The sequence below is a fragment of the Ambystoma mexicanum genome, chromosome 10 (assembly GCF_040938575.1).
Source record: "Ambystoma mexicanum isolate Mex_15411 chromosome 10, UKY_AmexF1_1, whole genome shotgun sequence".
Lineage (NCBI taxonomy): Eukaryota > Metazoa > Chordata > Amphibia > Caudata > Ambystomatidae > Ambystoma > Ambystoma mexicanum.
In genome coordinates this window covers 1,397,781,566-1,397,802,141 of record NC_090932.1, presented here as the reverse complement: position 1 = coordinate 1,397,802,141, position 20,576 = coordinate 1,397,781,566, and the positions used below count along the sequence as shown (strand labels likewise).

At 47.3% G+C, this 20,576-nt stretch overlaps 1 protein-coding gene across 1 annotated transcript in view; it reads left to right on the top strand.

Moving 5' to 3' along the window:
* The window catches only part of LOC138492350 (aldehyde dehydrogenase family 3 member B1-like), a 980,501-nt gene that overhangs the window by 258,533 nt on the left and 701,392 nt on the right, over window positions 1-20,576 (top strand). The window contains exon 2 of the mRNA XM_069619416.1: window positions 4,774-4,966. Within this exon, the coding sequence (XP_069475517.1) occupies window positions 4,774-4,966 (193 nt within the window). The remainder of the gene's footprint in view (window positions 1-4,773; window positions 4,967-20,576) is intronic.

Below are 20,576 nucleotides of genomic sequence, written 5' to 3'. Positions count from 1 at the left end.
TTGGGCATGCTAAATTTGTATTCTAAATTCTTTCCCACCTCCTTGCTTGGTACTGCTTTGGGAGTCTGTCATAGATATGGAATACGTCGGAGGACCCAATCCCCTCGAAGAACAAGTTACTTTCTTACCTGGTAACGTTCTTTCGATGGGATGGTCTGACGACGTATTCCATATTGCTCCCTCCCTGCCTTCCCCGCTGCAGAATTTCTTTTGCGATTGCAGCTTGCGTTCAGCAAGGCCTTGTGTGTCTGATTGGCAGAAAACTGGTGGCACACGTTCTGGGGAAAAAACTATAACACAGGCTATGGGCGTCGTGCGTCCTACTTATCACATCGGGTGACGGCGGCCGTCAGAGGAGGTCCTTGGGGACGGCGCATCAACGTCATCGACGCAGGACGCAGACGCCAAAGATTTTCCAAAGCAGCACAGCTGTGGACATTACCTGTCATAGATATGTCATAGATATGGAATACGTCGTTGGACCATCCCATCGAAAGAACGTTACCAGGTAAGAAAGTAACTTGTTCTTCTCTGGCAAAGTCAGACTAAGGTGTTTAAACAGCTGCAAAAAGTTTGGGGGGTGTACAACTGGAGGGAAAATTACATATAAAATGAAATCTTTTCTAATATCCACTACCTCCGCTGTTGGGGCCTTTCAATTGAAGTTGGTATCCCCCTTTCTTTCCTTTTTGGTTTTGCCACCGTCAACCATTCCCAACCTTTGCGCTCCCCTTGTTCCTTAGCCATTGGTGCCCTTGACTCCTGATCTCCCTCCTCTATTCCCAGAATCTTCGCTCCTTCCGCCACGGTGGTGATCCAATGTTGCCTGCCCTGCCCTGCCCTGCCATCTTCTTTTGTTCAACGTCTGGGATAAGTCCTGAAAGAGTAACAGATCCGACCCGTTGGATATTTGCTTGGCTCTCCTTGACTGTTGTAGGATCCGCTCCGTGGTTCTGTAGTCCTGAAGGGCAGCCAAGACATCGCTGGGGCGCGCCCATGGTTCTGATCTGCGAGGTCTGACTCTGTGGATCCTGTCTATTCTTACTTCTAGCGTCCCCTCCAAGTTTAGTAGATCCTCGAAAATGCCCTTCATCACTGCCTTGAGGTCTTTGTCTGGCCCATCTTTCAGCATATTTTTGTCCCGGATATTCTCTCTCCTAGATCTATTCTCCAAATCCTCGGTCTGCAGCTCTAGGTTGTGGATTGCTATTACCACTTGTTCTACCCAGGTCTCTATCTTCCTAGAGTCTTCCGCCGGCTCTTGTATAGCTCTCGCGTTTGTATTAATCCTTTCCTCCATTTTATTCACATCTTGTTTAATTTCTTGAAGTGCTGAGGCAAGATCTTCCCTCATTAGTCATCTGCTTTTTGCACTGTTTCCGTGATTTTGGCATCCGAACTCTGTCAAATATTGCTTAAGGGGTGAGTGTGTTATTTGTTCTGGTCCTTCCTTCTCCAGGGATTCCCCTTCGTCTGTTATGTTTCCTAGGGGAGAGTTTGTCTCTTTCGCCTATATTTTCTGAAGGTTGCTTTCCATAGGTTTTCTGGGGCTCTTCAGGGGGTAATGGCTGATCTTTCCTTCTGGCCTTGGACATTGTCTCTAGTAAACGTCTATCCCTAGGAGATCGTCGCTCTGTTCTCCCTGCTCCCCTCTCCTCTTTTCCTATGCGAGGGATACATTTTCGTCTCTGCCTGGTCTTTCCGCGTGCCTGTAAGGGCGCAGATTCCACATGTCTGTAAGAGTGCAAGGAGTGTCTTCCTTTCCAGGGGGCTCAACCACTCTATGGCAATTTGCCTATTTTGGGGGCTACATCGAGACGCCCCCTGCTGATATTGTTTGTGTCCCCACTCTTCTCCACGCCCGGGAGCAGGAGAGAGCACTGCCTCTTCTGTCATTGGTGGTGGTGCTGCTTATTTTTCTGGCTCTCCCCCTGTGGCCCAGGCTGCTGGGATAGGCCTTTCCCTCCTGCCAGTCGCTCACAAGGAATACTGCTTCCTTGCGTTCCCTTGCGTGCCGTTACTCCCCCCTCCCCTGCACCTGCCGGGCCCTCTGTGACTCTAGATCAGTCTCTTTTCCTTCTCAGGTGTGGGCTCTCTCCCCCTCCTCGGCCCGCATGGTCTGGCTTGGGCCCTTCGCTTAAGTTCGCACGTGCTTTCTCCCTAAGTCCGGTCGGGTGTCTCCCCGTTGGTGCTCACCTTAATTGCCTTATCTAATGGCTCTCTGCCTCTCTCCGCTCACTAAGGGGGTGACTGCTCCTCCCCTCCCTGCGTTCCTTAACGCTGTCAGTTTAAGCGTTCCATCGGGATGCGCAAAAGTCCCAGGTGACTCCTTCAACATTACTTTCACTCCTAACTGGGTACTCTGAATGCCTCCACCTTACCGGGCCATTATGTCCACTTCTTGGGAGTACTGGGTCGTCTCCCAATGCTTTCGCGCGGAGCCGCCAAGCTCGGAGATGCTCGTCTGCAGATGCTTCTGCGGTCGCGGGGCTCCGGCCTCCGGCGCCGTCACCTTGCTCCGCGCTAATCTCCACTGCCGGCGAGGCCACCTCCTGGAGTCCGCCGGAGATCTTAGTTCTTGGTGGTGATGAGAATGTTGGCACCCGTTTGCCTGGGCTTCTCCACGTCTTGAATCCGATGCCTGGGGAGCGCTCAGACATGCTCTGACGTGCTGAATACTCTGTGGAGGCCCGAGGGTCAGGAGAGCATCGGTCACGGTGCTCGCCACCCAGTGGCCATCTTGGAATCCATTTTGATACATTTGATATGATATAAGTAATTTTATAACGTGCCTGTACAAAAGTGTTTCTAGGCGCAACAAGACGAGGGAGGTAGTACAGAGGGAGGACAAGACAAACAATCTTACTAGGCCTTGTGTCCTTCAGATTATGCAAGTGTGAGAACTTGAAGTGCAAGGGGGAGAGGGCGGCGGGGCAATGTCGGGGAGAGGCACAGGGACAGCTGGGCAGCATGGCTCTGGGTAAGTGCAGCACAGGGCAGCACAGCTTTGGCTAAGTGAAGCACAGATCAGTTCGGTTCTGGGTAAGTGCAGGAGGCACGGGACTATAGAGGCTACAGTTACAGCCCCCAAGTGCTTGGAAGGCCCAGAGGCAGAGCAGGGATGACTGATCAAGCGAGAGCCTGGTAGCCAATCAACCAGTCAGGGCAGCAGGAAAGAGAAATCCTAACGATATTAATTGGAAGAATGATGACCTTTTATTCTAAGACAGCTTGGGGACCACTTCGGTGGTGATGGTGCACGGTACAAATAACTTTACGTTATCATGTATAACTCGCCTGTACACAAGTGTTTCCATTGGTTTAATGTTTTTTTTTTTATTGAACTTTTTGGGAAATTAGTTTATTTTATACTGTTGCGTTTTGCTATTTGAGTTGCTACTGCATCGCATTTGCACCTCTTCTGAGAGTATAACCTTTGCTCGGCCCACGTTGCCACAAATGGCAAAGGAGGCATATGTTGGCTGTGCCTGTTTTACCTTTGATTGGGATCACTGTTGGTTTGCAGAAGTGTGTGGGCTGAGTGGCCAGTTTAGCCAACACTCATCCTTCTGCTCCTACAGAGCAGAAGTCATATAGTCACACCTGTCTCAGTGGATATTACTTCTCCAACTCCTGGAACTCGAACACCTTCGCATCTAAACCTCCACGTCCAGTGAATGTCCCAGAACAGAAAATCCTGGGCCTGCTCCTTTTCACCACCTTCTTGAGTAAACCCATTTCCTCCTTTTGGCTTCCATTATCAATCCATTGTGGACAACACCCAGATCATCATCCTAATCTTTGTCTCCACCCAGCTGCCCCAACAAACCTTTCTAAAAGCATAACTCCATCACTAGCACCTGCTCACTGGATGGCTATAGGCTTTCTCATGCTTAATTCCACTTAAAACCGTTAGGTTTTTCATAACCACAATTGGTGCAGGGTTCTGAGAAGCCACACTTGGTGGGCCTACACCACCAATGTATCCCTTGGTATCGAGACTGTGCGGTAAGGCTTAATCTAAGGAGATCAGGGGTTTGGTGTAATGTACAATTAACATCCAAAGAGATTGTCAAGTATTAGATCGTCCACACAGGTAAGTAAAAAAACATTTCTTTTACCAAACATGCATTGTCGCAATAGTAAAGGGAAGTAAAATAATGTCTCGTATCCTGCCAGGATGGCAGACATGGCCATTTATGGCCCGCCAGCCCATGCTAATGCAGGCCCAAGCGAAGCGAGGGCCTCAGTGTGGTCAGTAAAGTCGATGTTCGCCTGACTGGCAGGGCAATGTAAGCCATTTGCACCCCGGGGTTCAGCCGGGTGTGCGAATGGCTTTCAAAATTTTTTTTTCATTAGGAGATCTCCCGGTGTGTAAAATGGGGGGTGGAGGGAGATGGCTGCGGCCATATGGAAAAGGGACGTGGTCATCTTTGTGAAGGCCTGATGACCAGTCATTTCCACCATCATCTATAATGTGACTCTATAGTTGGCATTTATAAGAGCAGGTGTCTGCCACCTTATCAAAATACATGTTTTAAAAAACATTTTAAAGGTACTTTACTATGAATTGATCTGAGAGTAAAAGAAGATCACCTTGTTCTCTCTGGCCTTGGTATCTTGATCCATTTGAAGCACTTTCACAATGTTAGAATTTCTATTTTTGTATGAGCAAAATAACTCACTCCCTGATACCTGTTACTTTGGAAGATTTCCATCCTGAAAGCTTACAAACCAGAATGACTTTCTTTAACGATGTTTTTGTTCTTGCAGGACAGTGTCGGACTCTAGAAAATCCTCCAATTCCTCACTTTCTGAAGAGGTCATCCGAAAATCCAGAAGTGCATTCTTGTTTGGAAAGACAAAGACTCTTGAGTTTCGAGTTGCTCAGTTGGAAGCCATTTTTCAGATGCTCGTGGACCACGAAAGTCAGTTTGTAGAAGCTTTGCACAAAGATTTGCATCGGGTATGTATGCACTATATGAAGCTAGCGGTTATTTATATTTTTCACTTACTTTGACAGAATAAAGGGCCTGTCCTTCCCAAAGAGACTTTAAAGGAGTGGGACAAGAGGTGAAGTGTGGTGGGGTTCTTGGCCTGCACTTCCAAGGTTAACTGCTCTTGAATACCGTTTCGAGGGGATTGGTTCCTCTGACGTATTCCACATCTATGACAGGTCATCACCACAGCTGTGCTGCTTGGGAAAAAAATGTCTGCGTCCTGCGTCAATGACGTTGATACGCTGTCCTCGAGGTCCTCCATCGACCCGACGTCACCGGATGTTATAAGTAGGACGCACAACACCCGTAGCCTCAGTTCTGTTTTTTCCACGGACGTGTTCGCTTCGGAGATCTCGGCGCGCCTCGGTTCTTCTGTTCTATCGGTTCTTCGAACTTGGTGTGTTGTGAAGATATCATGTCGTCGTCTTCTATCCCGCAGTCGGGATTCAAGAAGTATCGGGACTGCGGTTCCAAGATGTCACTTATGGACCGACCCGCACGACGTCTGCCTATGGTGCCTCGGCAAGGACCAGGCCACCAATGACTGCGACGATTGCCAGTCGTTAACGTCGAAGGCCTTGCGGGAGCGGAAGAAGCTTTCTGTAGGTAGCTTGTCCTACCAAGCATTCCTCTCCTGCGGAATGGGACGCATCTCGCTAGGAAATGATGGCGATTTCCGAGTCGCAGGGCTCCGTTCCGTCTGTGCCTTCGAGAGAAGCTGGCAAGGAACGCGCTAGGGCCACCGTTTGCATGCCTTCGGGCTCGGGCGGTCAGCGCGATCACCGGGATCCTTCGAGGTCCGGGTCGGACAATGTGGATCACTCTAGCCATGTCTGCTCCAGGTCCCGGTCCTCGACGCCCTCTAGACCAGTGGAGCCTGTAAGATCTTCTAAGAAGACGTCAATGCCATCGGCGCCATGTCTGTCGAGGGACTCTCTCGAGGCACAGTCCTTGAGGCCTGTTACGCTCACCTGGCTCCCACAGGGGCGTCGGTCGGACCCGGACTGCTGCGGCCTCCACCCACGTGATGCGTAGTGCAGCGATGACTGACTGGATCTGCCCTCCAATTCTTGTCTGCTTGACCCATAGAAATATTCTCCTACAAGTGGAGAGATGGATTTAGCCACTTGTGGATTTAAGTGATAGCACCCCCACTGTCCTCCCCTCTAATCACCTCTGAAGGGCCCTCTCAGCAATCTCACCTTATATTCTTGAAGGATGAGCCCTCCATCCTGCAAAGTACGCATGGGCGCGTTGAAGACCAGTTACTTCACTGGCCTGAAGATATTGGAAGAGTTGTAGATGAATCCTGACTCCAAAAGGTCCTGGCGAAGAGCCGTAAGTATATAGTTCGTAAGAGTTCAAAATGTCTGGAATTCACTCCTGTCCAATTCCTCTTTTATCTTGCAGCTTTGACCCAATAAGAAGATTGACAGCTGAAAAGCGCTCCGGTAAAAGTCTGTGTTACCCAACACTGTCTGGTAAATAATGCCAAGGGTTAAACTTGCTGCTTTCTCCTTTTCTCACAGGTGCGGCATAAGAAGATGTGGCGTGGTGATGAATAATACCTCCGGCGGTAAAATCAGGTAAGCATATGGCGGCTAAAGAGATTGTCTGTCTGTTCTCTCTGCTCACCTTGTTGTTTCTTGTCCCCCTTAGGTGCCGGAATTCGGCGATGTAAAGATGGAGACAGCTCTGGATCGAAGAGATGCTGCGTGGAACGGTGAGTATGGCGCAGCGCTGCTGCTGGCGATGCGACGCATTTAAAACAAAGTCTTTCCTCAGGTTTGAAGATGCGATGAATCCGGGATCAGGTAAGAAATCGGGTAATACTCTTGTTCTAACCTTTGCTTCTTTCCTTCTTTCTAGGTGCTCCAGGTTCGAGGTGGGCGTGGCAGAAGGCTGGATGCTGCTGCTGGCACGGTGAACTTTACGCTGCAAGATGCAGAATAATGCGAAGCGTGTGCTGCTCTTCAGGCGTGGTTTAAATAGCCTTCAAAGTAGTCCCAGGTAGGTATTCCTCCCCGACCACACCCGAGTAACAAAATAGTCCCTAAGGTAAAGTAGTCCCTTCCAGGCCTCACATGGGCTTGGATCTTCTTGCAGCATGGTCTGCATCAGGTAAGTGTGCACTTATGAGCCTGGCGCCTATGGCGCCAGGACTGATGTCCCATATGAGCCTGGCGCCATTGGTGCCAGGACTGAACCCAGACAGCCCCTAGCAGGGTTACTGGGTTTTTTCAAGGCAACATGATACCTGCTACCGGGGCTGATGGACGTGGTCTGGATGCCCGGGGGTATGCATCATGACACCTGTGTCTAAGCCATCGGCGCCACGCTCCGCAGATTCCGTCGACGCCCTCGACGCCTTTTGTGGAGGCTGTACCAGAGGTACCCCGTGTATCTGAGGAAGGCCCTGAAGAAGTCAGTGAGGCCTGTATTTGAGCCTTTTTCTGTGCCCTCATCCAGGGATTTATTCCAGCCTCTAGATTATATCTCAGAGGTGGATGAAGGGTCTGAGGAAGGTTTGGTTCCTGATGAGGTTCCTGACGACCTGTTATCTGGTCCTAGCCAGTTGGAAGACCTGCGCCAGTCTTTGCACAACGCCAGTGGTCTTGATAGCTCCCCGGAGGTTGAGTTTGGCAGGCCTGAGCCTGGTACGCATGCTGAATCTTCGTACAGGTGCCTCATGTCGAGGGTGACGGAGTACTTGGGGTGGTCTGCGCCACCAGTGGATTTTCTGCAGGATGACCTGACCGATATCCTTGACCAAGGTCCAACCACTGACCCAGTGCTGCCATTTCATATGGCTTTACAGAGAAGGGTGGCGGTGGCTTGGACTGCTCTGGAGAGTCTGCCGGCAGTGAGAAAGTTGTTGCCAAAAAAATACCGTCCAGCCAGTAGCGACCCCTGCTACACACCCCACTCCGGAGAGTTTGGTGGTGCAGGCGGCTACGGCCCAGAAAAGCAGGCGTCGTACCCTACTATCCCTCCTGATGGGGACGACAAACGTTTTGATGGCTGGGCGAAGAAAGTGTTTTCTTCGGGGGGGGTATGGCTTTACAGGCAGCCAACTCTGTGTGTTCCCTAGCATGTTTCACTCACACTGTGTGGAATTGTGTGTCTTTGGCAGCTGAACATTTCCCGAAGGGGAGGAACGGGATGGTTTTCTTGCCCTCGTTAAGGATGGCAAGGATGCCATGTGTGAATCCGTTCAGTCGGGTCTGGACGTGGCACTCAGCCAGTCCATGGCGGCGAGCACCGTGATGCGCAGATTTGCGTGGTTGCAGAAATCGGGGTTTGCTTCTGATCTTCTTAACATGCCCTTTGATGGTGAACATCTTTTTGGCAGCAAGGCTGACGAGAGCCTTGAGAGATTGCAGACCTCCAAAACTGCAGCGAAGTCGTTGAGCGCTGCAGTTCGCCAACCTCTGCCTTTTCGTCCTAGGGGACTGCAATGGAGGGGAGGTTCCTTTCGATACTACTCTTCATTTGGTAGATCGAGGGGAGCTGCAAGTCAAAGGGGCCACCGTAGGAGTACCAGAGGTGGAAAACAAGGTACTCGAGGTGCCAAGGCCGCTCGAGCAGTTGCCTCTTTGCCCTCAGGCACTGCTGCAGCCACTTCAGCTCAGTCATGAGGCCATGTCCCATGGTTCGAAGGTTGGGGGAAGGCTGGCGCAGCATCTTGTAGAATGGCGTGCCATTACTTCAGATGTGCGGGTTCTGGAGATCATAGCCCACGGCTACTGTCTTCCTTTCTGGCAGAGGCCTCACCACAATCCACCAGGGAATCTCTCTTTGAGGAGTCTGGATCCGCTCCTTGCGCAGGAAATCATATCCCTGCTGGAGAAAGGCGCCATAGAACTGGTGCCTGTAGCGGAGAGGAACATGGGATGGTATTTCCCATATTTTTTGATCCCGAAAAAAGACTGGGGATTGAGACCCATCATGGACTTGCATTGTTTGAACAAGCTCCCCAGGAAGGACAAGTTCAAGATGGTTACTCTTTCTCAAGTCCTCCAAGCCCTTCAACTTCAGAACTGGTTGGTGTCTCTCGACCTCAAGGACGTTTAGTTTCATGTGCCGATTCATCCCAAGCACAAGAAGTACCTGAGGTTTGCGGTTGGCGACTCGCATTTTCAGTTTCGGGTCCTGCCCTTCGGATTGACCTGCGCCCTGAGGGTCTTCACCAAGCTCATGGTGGTGGTGGCAGCATATCTCAGGAAAGGGGGGATTCACGTCTACCCCTACCTGGACGATTGGTTGATCAGGGTGTGCTCTCCCGAGCACGTCCTGGATCATCTGTCAGTCACCTGCCACTCCCTTCACAAGCCAGGCTTCTCCCTCAATTTAAAGAAGTCCCACTTGACACAGACTCAGCGGCTCCAGTACATCGGAGCAGTGCTCGACACATCCCTGGGGCAGCGTTCGCCTCCCCAGGTGAGGGCTCATCACATTCTGCAGATGGTGCACAAGTTTCGACATGCCCAGAGTCTCCCGGCGTTCGAGTTCTTGAGGTTGCTCGACCTCATGGCATCCTGCATTCTTCTGGTGCCAGAGGCCAGGTTGCGGATGAGATCTCTGCAATGGCCTCTCAAGCTGCAATGGTCGCAGTCCTCCGGCAGGATGTCGGTCCCGGTTCAGGTGCCGCCCACGATCTTCTGTGGTGGGCCGTCGAAGGCAATCTGATGAAGGGGGCTCCATTTGGCTACCCTGGCCGGAGGTAACGATCGTGACGGACGCGTCCCTCGCTGGATGGGGAGCTCATGCCAACGAGTTGACAGCTGTCGTTGGTTTCCGTCGGAGTCCAGACTCCATATCATTCTGTTGGAGCTGAGGGCCGTCAGGCTAGCCCTGAAGGCTTTTCTGCCGTCTGTGCAGGGGAAGAATGTCCTGATTCTGACGGACAATACAGTGGCCATGCACTACCTCAACAAAAAGGGGGGGCAGGGTCTCTACCTCTGTGCAGAGGGGCGATACAGCTCTGGTTCTGGGCCATCCAGCAGGAAATTTCGATCTCAGCAGCTCATCTGGCCGGAGACGAAAACGTGGCGGTTGATGCTCTGAGCAGGCAGAGCATGGTTTTTCATGAGTGGGAGCTGGCTCAGGAGATTCTCCTGGAGATCTTCGCCCTTTAGGGGACCCCACAAGTGGATCTCTTTGTCACCAGTGTCAACCGGAAGTGCGAAAGATTCTGCTTGTGGTAATTTCCTCCAAGAGGAGCTTTAGGGGACGCGTTCACAGTGGAATGGTCCTTCCCACTGCTGTACGCGTTTCCTCCGGTCCCCGTCATTCCACAAGTCCTGTGGAGGTTACGGAGGTTCGGTTCCTGAATGATTCTCACTGCCCCAGCATGGGCCAGGAGAACGTGGTACCCGGAACTTCTCGACATGTCCATCTGCCCTCCACGCAGTCTTCCCTACCGAGACGATCTGCTCTCACGGGAGGGGGGGTCAAGTCCCTCAACCTTCATGCTTGGCTTCTGAAAGGTTGAGGTATAAGGATTGGGACCTCCCTGAAGACGTGATGGAGGTGTTGCTTTCGGCCAGAAGGCCCGCAACAAAGTCCCTGTACTGTTGCCGTTGGAGAAAGTTCTGCGACTGGTGCAGGGTAAAGAATGTAGACCCTTTTTCATGTACCATTCCTGTGGTTCTGTCTTTTTTGCTTTCTTTAGCCCACAGGGGCTTGCAAGTGGGTACCGTTAAAGGTTACCCGGCGGTGCTGTCCATATTTAAGCGCTGGTCTTGGGAGTGTTCTTATTTTAAGATTTCTTTGATTGCTCAGTTTCTTAAAGGGCTAACTAATGTGTTCCCACTGTCACCTTTCCAGGTGCCCGGTTGGGATTTGAACCTGGTTTTAAAATTCCTAATGAGAGCTCCGTTTGAGCCTTTACATTCTTGCCCTTTGAGACTGTTGACCTTTAAAACTGTATTTTTAGTTGCGGTTACTTCCGCTCGCAGAGTGAGTGAGTTGCAGGCACTATCCGCTAAGCCACCCTTCACAGTGTTCCTTAAGGACATGGTTGTCCTTAGAGTTCGTCCTTCTTTTCTTCCGAAGGTTGTATCGGAATTTCATTTAAGCCAGAAGGTCATTCTTCCGGCGTTCTATCCTCCTCCGCATCCTGGTAAAGAAGAGGAGATGCTCCATTGGTTGGATCCAAGGAGAGCGTTAAGCTTCTACATCTCACGCATGTCCCGGGTCAGAGTGGACGATCAGCTCTTTGTAGGATACGCTGGGAGGTGTTTAGGTCAAGCTGTTACTAAGCAGACCTTGTCCAGATGGATCATCTTGACCATCTCGGAATGCTACCGTCTGGCGGGTAAGGACCCTCCGGTAGGCTTGAGGGCCCATTCTACTAGCTGTGTGGCTGCCTCCACTGCGCTGCAGAGGGGTGTTCCCATTTGTGAAGCAGCCACATGGGCCTCTGTCCATACTTTCGTCAAACACTACTCCCTGGATTCTATCCATGGTCAAGATTTGGCCTTTGGTAAGGAAGTCCTCTATTCTGCAAATTGATTGGGCATTCTAAAATTCTAAATTCTTTTCCCACCTCCTTATGTTGGTACTGCTTTGGGAGTCTGTCAAAGATGTGGAATACGTCGGAGGAAGCAATCCCCTCGAAGAACAAGTTACTTTCTTACCTAGTAACGTTCTTTCGATGGGATCTTCCGACAACGTATTCCACATCGTTCCCTCCCTACCTGCCCCTCTACAGAATTTCTTATGCGATTGCAGCTACCGTTTCCGCAAGGCTTTCTGTAGTCATTCTGGCAGAAGATTGGTGCCACACGCTCTGGGGAAAAAACTACAACTGAGGCTACGGGCGTCATGCGTCCTACATTTAACATCCGGTGACGTCGGCTCGACGGAGGCCCTCGGACAGCATATCGACGTCATCGACGCAGGACCCAGATGCCGAAAAAAATGTCTGAAGCAGCACAGCTTTGGTGATTACCTGTCATAGATGTGGAATATGTCGACGGAACATCCCATCGAAAAAGAACGTTACAGGTAAGAAAGTAACTTGTTCTTTTGGGCTATGATTTTCATTTAACCGGAGATCAACTTCCTGATTAGCCAAGATCGCTTGCACCACAACGCTCACTTTAGCTATAACATGGATTCGAGCTAACAAAAATGTAGAACTAATGTTGTGGAGTAGTGGTTTGAATTGGGTTTTAATTTGAAATGTGATGTTATGGGCTTTGCTTGTATTGGGTAAATACTTTATTAGGAATTCGTTTTTTGTATTAGCGTTCCCAACATAATTCCAGTGTTTTTACAATGTGCCCCACCTCCTTGTTGGTTTCCTTTTTTATTTTAATAGTTCACGTAAATCAAGCATGTTGTTGTTCATGGTGTGGGCTGGTTTACAGCGACTGGTTGTGTATGGCTACTGTGGCTACTGTGGTGAACACGCATCAAGAAATTGTTATTCTGAACATATTATTTGAAGTGTTGTGTTGCAATTTTTGTTATGCTTATGGCATGTGATCGTATGCATTGCCTGATGTCTATGGCTATTGGTTTGAGTTGTATTATGAGCTTGTTATTCTATTGTTTTGTTTCGTTGGTATGTATTGTCCGGGCAGATTATTATATATTTTTTTTGTCCATATGGTCACCCGCTAATTTGCCTACATGTGCTTTTGGTGTTTTCATACATTCATTGAATTCTTCTTTCTTCTTCTTTTGTCGCATATTGATGGCACGCCGGCCTTTTGGTGGTCTCATATAATGTGCATGTGCAAATATAGTGGTCGTTTTATTTGGGTAAAATGGGAATATTTCAGTATTTGATTATATGATATTTTTTAGTACGCACCAGTTCACGCTGTGTGCGCACCAACATTCTCGAAAGGCAAAGTGGATGATTTAGACATGGCTCCCGAAAGCCAGCTTTTGGCGGGTATAAGGAAACCCCAATGCAAAAAAAACTTTTTTCAGCGTTCCCTTTGACCATAAACATTGAAATATCACCATGTTTGTCAAAAGCGTTCAGATAATCAATTGGATCGAACTTTATTTTAATATAGTGGATCGAAAAAATAGGTTATCTATGAAATGTTTCTCTTTAAACATTAGCAAGGCCAATGTTACGGTTTAAACGTTTAAATCATGGTAACTTTCTTGCCTTCATTTTATGGATTGTTGATGTGTGACTGCATCTATTCTGTGATTACTTTGCATACTAATGTTTCTGGACTTGTTTGTGCTTGGCATGTTAATGTCATTTGTTTGAAGTGTGGTATGAAGAAATTTGTCAGAGTATATGTTTCGTGCCAGTGATCTAGTGCTTGCAGGCATATATATGGAGACAATATGATATAGGTGTACGATTTGAGGTCACTAGGATACAAGTGTGCCATGGTGTGTTTTCGGAAACATTGAATGTTTGCAATATGTTTTTTAGATCTACCTATGTGCTGAAGTGTGTGCATTTAAAAAACAAACCATTTTTGAGGCCAGGTTTAGATTTCAACATTTATAGACTTCATCCTTGTATACCCAATAATCTTAATTTTAAAAAATTGGATGCCCCTTTTTTTTAAGGGAGGATCAAGTTGCCAAGTTAGTACAAAGTCTCACTATTATTGTGCACTGTTTTTATAACTTTTTGTATATTGTTTTCTAGGTGTGTGCGTAATATTCACAAATTATCTAAATATACGTTTTTTACAGTTTAAAGTGGACTAGATTGAACTTTCTGTGATGTATTGATATTGCAGTGGCTGACTTTGTAACCATTGAAGATAGATACTAGTTGTAATATAATAAAATGGGAAGCCAGGGTCATGGAGAGATATGGTGTTGGTGATTCAATGTGTGTGTGGATTGTCCTAAAAGTAGGTCAAACGGAAAGTAATATGTGACCTATCTGGGTTTTTGGAACTGTGTAGTTGCAAGTGTTTTCTTTGTTTTGTTGGTATGGTGTTGTGTTAATTATTGTGTTGTTCCTTTTAATGCTTTGACAATGGCACACATGGTTCTTTGGTTGATGGGCTTCAGTGCACATGGCTGTTGTTAGTTTTCTGTGTTATAAGTACTTACTGTTGATTCCAACAATACAAATTTAAACAAAGCAGGTTTGTTTCCCATAAGCACTGACCATGGATTTGTAATGGGCAGATGAGCATCACAGCTGAGACTGGGGGTATGACCTGGGAAGAGCTGTTCTCAGGGTATTGACTGACCAAAATCAGCAAGCCCATAAGGCTGCATGGCGTTGAAATTTCTCTGTCTGCGGACCAAGGCACACAGCATGTCACACATGAGATTGAGGTGTTCTTTTCTGAGAAATGTAAAAGGGTCACATCGGTGCTTGTCACCAACTAGGGACCAAGACATATGAGAGATCCTCTGCAGGTGGAGATTGTCATGCGAGTAGGCCAAGAGGGGTTGTTCCTTGCTGCTGTTAAGCCATGCCCCTCAAGGATGTTCTGTTGTTAATGTAACTGACTAAATGAATCATGCTGATTTTCTTTATCAACCTCATTGTGTAAAACACTAAAAGAAACTGAGAAATCTGCTTGGTGACACTGCTACAGTGGCAGAACAGGGCCCCTAACAGGATGAGCTTGCCAGGAGGATGCAAGCACTGGAGCAGCAGATGGACCGGGTCCAGTGCAGACAAGAGGATGCCAAAAACAGGTCAAGGCGTAACAACATACGCATCAGGGGGATTCCCAAATCCGTACCAGACGCATGCCTGCTGCAATATATGGTGGACCTGTTTCCACATATCCTGGACCCGGCAGCGGATAAAGAAATCCTCCTGGATCGTCCAACTGAGTGTACTCCTTGTACCAGTTAAGCAAAAACCTGACCCCAGACGTGCAGACTAGGGTCTATCTAGTCAGATCGTAAATGGGTTGGATGGTAAGAAACCCAGAGTTTGGCTGACCTGACATGTATTCCTTTGAATGCACCGGGTTTAAACTCGCTGATAAAAAGAATGTTGATTATGAGGAGTTTGTTAGAGTTGCAGGCCTCAGTGGTATGGGTACAGGAGACTCCTTTGCTTCTGGGGGACGAACATCGGCTAAAACATAGGGCCTTCCCCACGCACTATTTGGCTTCAAGTGGTAGTACTAAAAGAAGGGGAGTGGGTACTGTTTGCAAAGGTAACCTTTATTGCGGTATATGCTCCTAACGAAAAACGGGACAATTTCTTGTCGAGTTTGCTAGCCAAGGTGGCAGGGTGGTGTCAGACAGGTTCTAGTATGGGGGGGGGATTTCAACTGTGTGATGGACGCCTAAGTGGACAAGATGGAAATGGTTGAAAAACTTCATTGATGACAAAATGAACACTCAATAACATAAAACAGTAAAAAGTGTAGGTTTGTAGAGCCTAGGAAGCTGGAACACAAGAGGCTCCAACCACCTTTTTACTAACAGAGAGATACAAAAGGAGAATCTGAAAGTTTTGTGCCTACAGGAAACATGGTTGCGGCAAGAACCAGCACTGGAAGGATATGTGGTATTATTAAATCCAGCTGTAAAAAGTCAGAGGCAGACCGATGTCAGGCCTCCTTGTAGCCATTAAGAACGACTTGAACTGGAAAGTGCTGGAGGCAGTGAATCCAAACCCCCTTCATCCAGATGATAGTGATACAGCTTGACAAAATACGCAGTGAGAGTATTGATACTGATCAATATTTACTGCAACCCAGCTAACATCGCATGCGAAAGGTTACCTGAGGAAATAGTTGAACTAATAGACGAACAGAGAGAGAAGTGGACAGATCCGCTATACATACTGGTGGGGGACCTAAACTGTACCTGCATGAACAAAGACAACCAAACAGAGTATGTGGAAACAATCGCCACAGTGAAGGAAAAAAGAGGAACAAGGTGGAACAGAGACTGTGTTATTCTTAATGGACAAGTGAAAGGTGATGTACCAGCTAACCCCACATGGAAAGGGGCTCAATCAGAAGAAATATTGGATTACATCTGAATGTCGAGTAATTTGTCAGAGAACATTCAGACCTTGGAAGTCATAACGACAGAAAGTGACCACAATCTGATGAAGTTGACATGTAACAACATCAGTAACAATAAGATTTGTGTCTACAACCAGGATATAGTCACAGTCCAAGGAGGAAAGAAAATAAGGATCAGACCAGACAAAATCAAAGAGCTAAATAACAAATTAAAAGGCATGATCTAACTGCTCGAAACGGAACAAGAAATACAAAGGATTGACTACACACCACTCTTCAGAGCCTTGGTTATAGAAAGAAAACCGGGAAGTAATCATCCCATTAAGAACCATCAACATCTATATGACAGCCAGATAAGGAAAAAGGAAAAAGAACTAAGAAGAAACACCAGGAGATTAAAAATAAAAAAAACAAAAACCACTACCGAGTAAGGAGATAAACGAGCTTAAAACAGAGGTACCGCAACTGCCTTTATTTACATAAGAAAACCATGCTGAACCAGGATGCAGAAAGCATGTTAGAAAAAATAAGAACAAAAAATACTGCAGAAATATGGGCTGCCATCAATGGAGCAGACCATACCCAGGAGACAAGCTTATCAAACCCAATAAGTGCCACCTTATGGTGTGAACATTACTCACAGCAACAAGAAGATACTTACACACCATCCAAGCGAAAACCGGTGCCAAGTAAGGAAAACGTGATAATAGACATCAGCACTGAGGCAATTGAAAACATCTTAAAGAAATTAAAAGACTCAAGAGCTCCGGGACCTGACGGGCTGACGAATACAATAATAAAGAGCAATACCAGTGAGTGGGCAAAGTTCCTACACATCCTGTTTGAATACATCCTACATACCGAGAAAATTCCAGACTCCTGGAGGACAGCGGTAGTGGTGCCGATTTTCAAAAAGGGCCTTCGAACATCGCCAGACAACTACAGACCGATCGCACTCCTGGACGTCGGGGGGGGGGGGGGGGTCTTTGCATCAACCTTGCTGAAAGTTCTGACCACCTGGGTACAGCAAAGTGGACGAAGAGACCCCTGGCAGTCTGGATTTGTGAGGGGGAGAGGTACTGGACTCAATATTTTTCGGATCAACCTGATGAAAGCAAGAACAATAAGGAATAAAAACCAAGAAATCTGTTGCTTTTATCGATTTGTCAAAAGCTTTTGACACAATTAAAAGAGCCAAGTTGTGGGAGAAACTGGAGAACTGGAAATGCCCGCAGATACTGGTAGAGACCATCAAAGACCTGTACACAGACACAAGCATAAGAGTCAGGTTGGACAAAGCAGGAACATTGACAGACTAAATCCCGATAAGAACGGGCCTAAAACAAGGGTGCCCACTCGCACCAGAACTTTATAACCTGTAAACATCAGACATCGAGGACTCCTTTGAACTTACACGCTGTTTTCCCCCAAGATTGCAGGGACCTCAATAGGGAGACTGCTATATGCAGACGACATCGTCCTTATGGACCAGACACAAATAGGCCTCCAACGACAGCTGACGGGGTTGCAACAGTATGTGGACACAAACGACTTGGTAATTAATTCATGGAATCGAGGATCCTAAAGCTGCGCCCAGGAGGGAGAAAAAACAGAACGCGAAAGTCAGGTTGGCTTCTAAACGGTAAAAGAATTCTGGAAGTGGAGGCATTGACATACCTGGGAGTCTGCATAAATAACATGAAAAGTGAAAAACCAAGAATCGAAGGGCTAAAATGGAAAGCAAACAACTTAGCGTCTCAAGGGAAAATCCTGATGAAAAGATACTGTAGATTTACCTTAACACCATTGGTAACTTTCTACAGGATGAAAGTTGTGCCCACACTGACATATGGAGTTGAATCACCAAGACCCATATCGACACAAACGTGGTCAATTCTGGAAGGCCAGTTTTGGCAAAAAGTACTACAACTCCCCAAATCTGTGCCAATAGAGCTGATAAGGAGAGTTGGCATTAACTTCACTTAAAACCGTAGTGATCTGGAAAATGCTAACCTTCTATCGAAAATGCCTGGAGGAAAATGCAATCGGAGGTTTCAAAGTGTTGAACAAAGCAATAAAAGAAAAAACAGATGCAATACTAACACAGTGGCAAGGAGCGTGTCGAGAGATCTTGGTGAACCTAAACGAATCAGAGGACGATCTGTGGATAAACCCAGATAAAACCAAGAAAAAATTATACATGGCAGACTGGATAGAAACCCAGGAAATCATCAGCAAATACAAAGGCTATTAAGACTTCTGGGCACAACCGCGAAAATTGAATCAGATTCCGAGCTATTTGACTTTATTCCCGAACTGGTACTTTCGAGCTCTCTTTTTAAGATTCAGACTGAAAATCCTGCCAATGGGAGAAATATTACAAAGGAGGAAAGTCATGAACAGAGACGGAAAATGCAGAGTGTGTGAACTCGAAGGAGAAAAAGAAACCCTGAACATCTCACACTCCATTGCACGGGACTACGAGAACCTCGTGAGCAATGTTTGGGCAATGCCCTGAGAAGCTTCGTCACAAGGAGCGCGGAAGACTGATGGAAGATCCTCATAGGAGAAATAATGAAAATAAATATAGCGCTTGTAAGACTGGTGATTTAATACTTAAAGAATTGGAAGGGCTACGTAGTGACACAGACAAAGGGACAATTACCAAAGACGTGTGAGCTAAACAAAGGCGTTAGACAAATCACAGAAACTTGGTCTACAACAGATTAAAGGTTTACAATAAGGAAAACCATACAAATCTGTGAAATGAATTAAAAAGAAATAAGTGGACACAAGACTCTCCCCGCCACCCCCAACAATAACGAATGTAGGCAGGCTTTAGCCCGTTTTCTTAGGCAATTGCACCTTTATAGAGACCTGGCGGTTTTACCATCCACAGGATGAATCATATACACACTACTCGGCTGCACACAGGGGCTTCTCGATGATAGATATGATCTTGATCTCGGATACACTGGTCCCACAAGTCATGGGGCTGGTTTCCCTTAGGGTGGACCAGACAGTGTCGCTCCCACGTGTTCTCAAACCATGGCAATTAAATGAGCTGATTTTAAGGGATCAAGTACTTGGGTTACACATAGAAACAACCGTGCGGAACTACTTTTAAAGAAAACTAGGTCTAGATTGGGGCACAATATGGGATGCCAATAAGGCAGTAAAGGAAGAATTTATTGCTCAAAACCGCCAACTTTCTGCAGGAGAACACATGTAAGACCGAGGCTGGAGGAGGAGGTTGGGAATGCTGAGGCACAATATACAGTAAAGGGATCACAAAAGGCCTGGCGAGAACTTATGAAAGTAAGGGCAAAATTAGAGGCACATATCGCAGACAAATCAGTGCAACTCCTTCTGCAAACAAAACAAACGTATTATATAAAAGGGGATAAGGCTAATGGGTTCCTAGTGGCCAAGCTATGAAAACAGAAGTCCAAAAACGATATTAATCCACTCAACAATTTGGGGGGTGAATTGAAAAGGGGTGAAGCAGAAAAAGCCGAAATTCTGCACTCATTTTTTTCAGCGGGAGTGAATTTACAGAACAAGGCACAGCGGGAATTCTTGGGGAGGAGGGTAGACCTGCCACAGATCTGAGTCAGATAGGTTGGAGATTGAGGACCCGATAACAGAGGGGGAGGTGGGGCGCGCCATAAGTTCCATGAAAGGTCATAAATCCCCGGGCCCAGACTGTTTTGGAAATGTCTACTACAAGACGGTCTGAGCCATACTGGAGGGCCCCCATACCAAATCTTTTAAACTACATAAGGGACACTGGGTTAATCGCCAAGGATATGGGTCCCTCCACCACAGTGTTGCTGTTAAAGCCGGGTAAGGAACCAACAGACTGCGCAAGCCATCGTCCCATCTCATTACTTAATGGAGATGCAAAACTGTGCACAAAGATACTGGCACAGAGATTAGCGGGAGTCCTACCGGGGATTGTCCACCAGGAGCAAGCTGGTTGTGTGATGGGGCGCCATACATATGACAATATTCTAAGAGCTATAAATGTCATTGAATGGGGCCGAAGGACAGGACAATGCATGTCCTTATTGGCCTTGGACGCCACTAGGGCTTTCGACAGCTTAGACTGGAACTTTATACAGCTAACACTGCAAACGTTTGGGTGCAGACCGATTTTCTCTTGCATGGTTTTAGCCAATTATGGTAACCTGACTACTGGTTAACTGGCAGCTCACAGACTGCATTCCCGTACAAGAGGGGACCCATCAGGGGTGCCCATTATCCCCGTCAATATTTGCCATGGCCATGGAGCTGTTGGCACAGTCGATAAGGGCAGATCAAAGGATTCAAGGGATATCCACAGTAGCAAGTGGCACACAAGTAGCTTTATATGCAGATGATGTTCTCTTGTTCCTAAAGGACACAACACTTCACACCTCCCAAAGGTCATCACATTGCTGAATAGCTTTGCAAGCGTCTCAGGGACATATGAGAGGCTATATGGGGCTAAGATTCTGGGATTACTAAAAGCCTCGATCGAGGACCTCAAAAGGTGGCACATGCAGGAGGTGACTTGGATTCCATGGATAACAGCTATAAAAATGTCTCTACTACCAAGGTTCCTGTATGTGGTGGGCACACTCCCAAT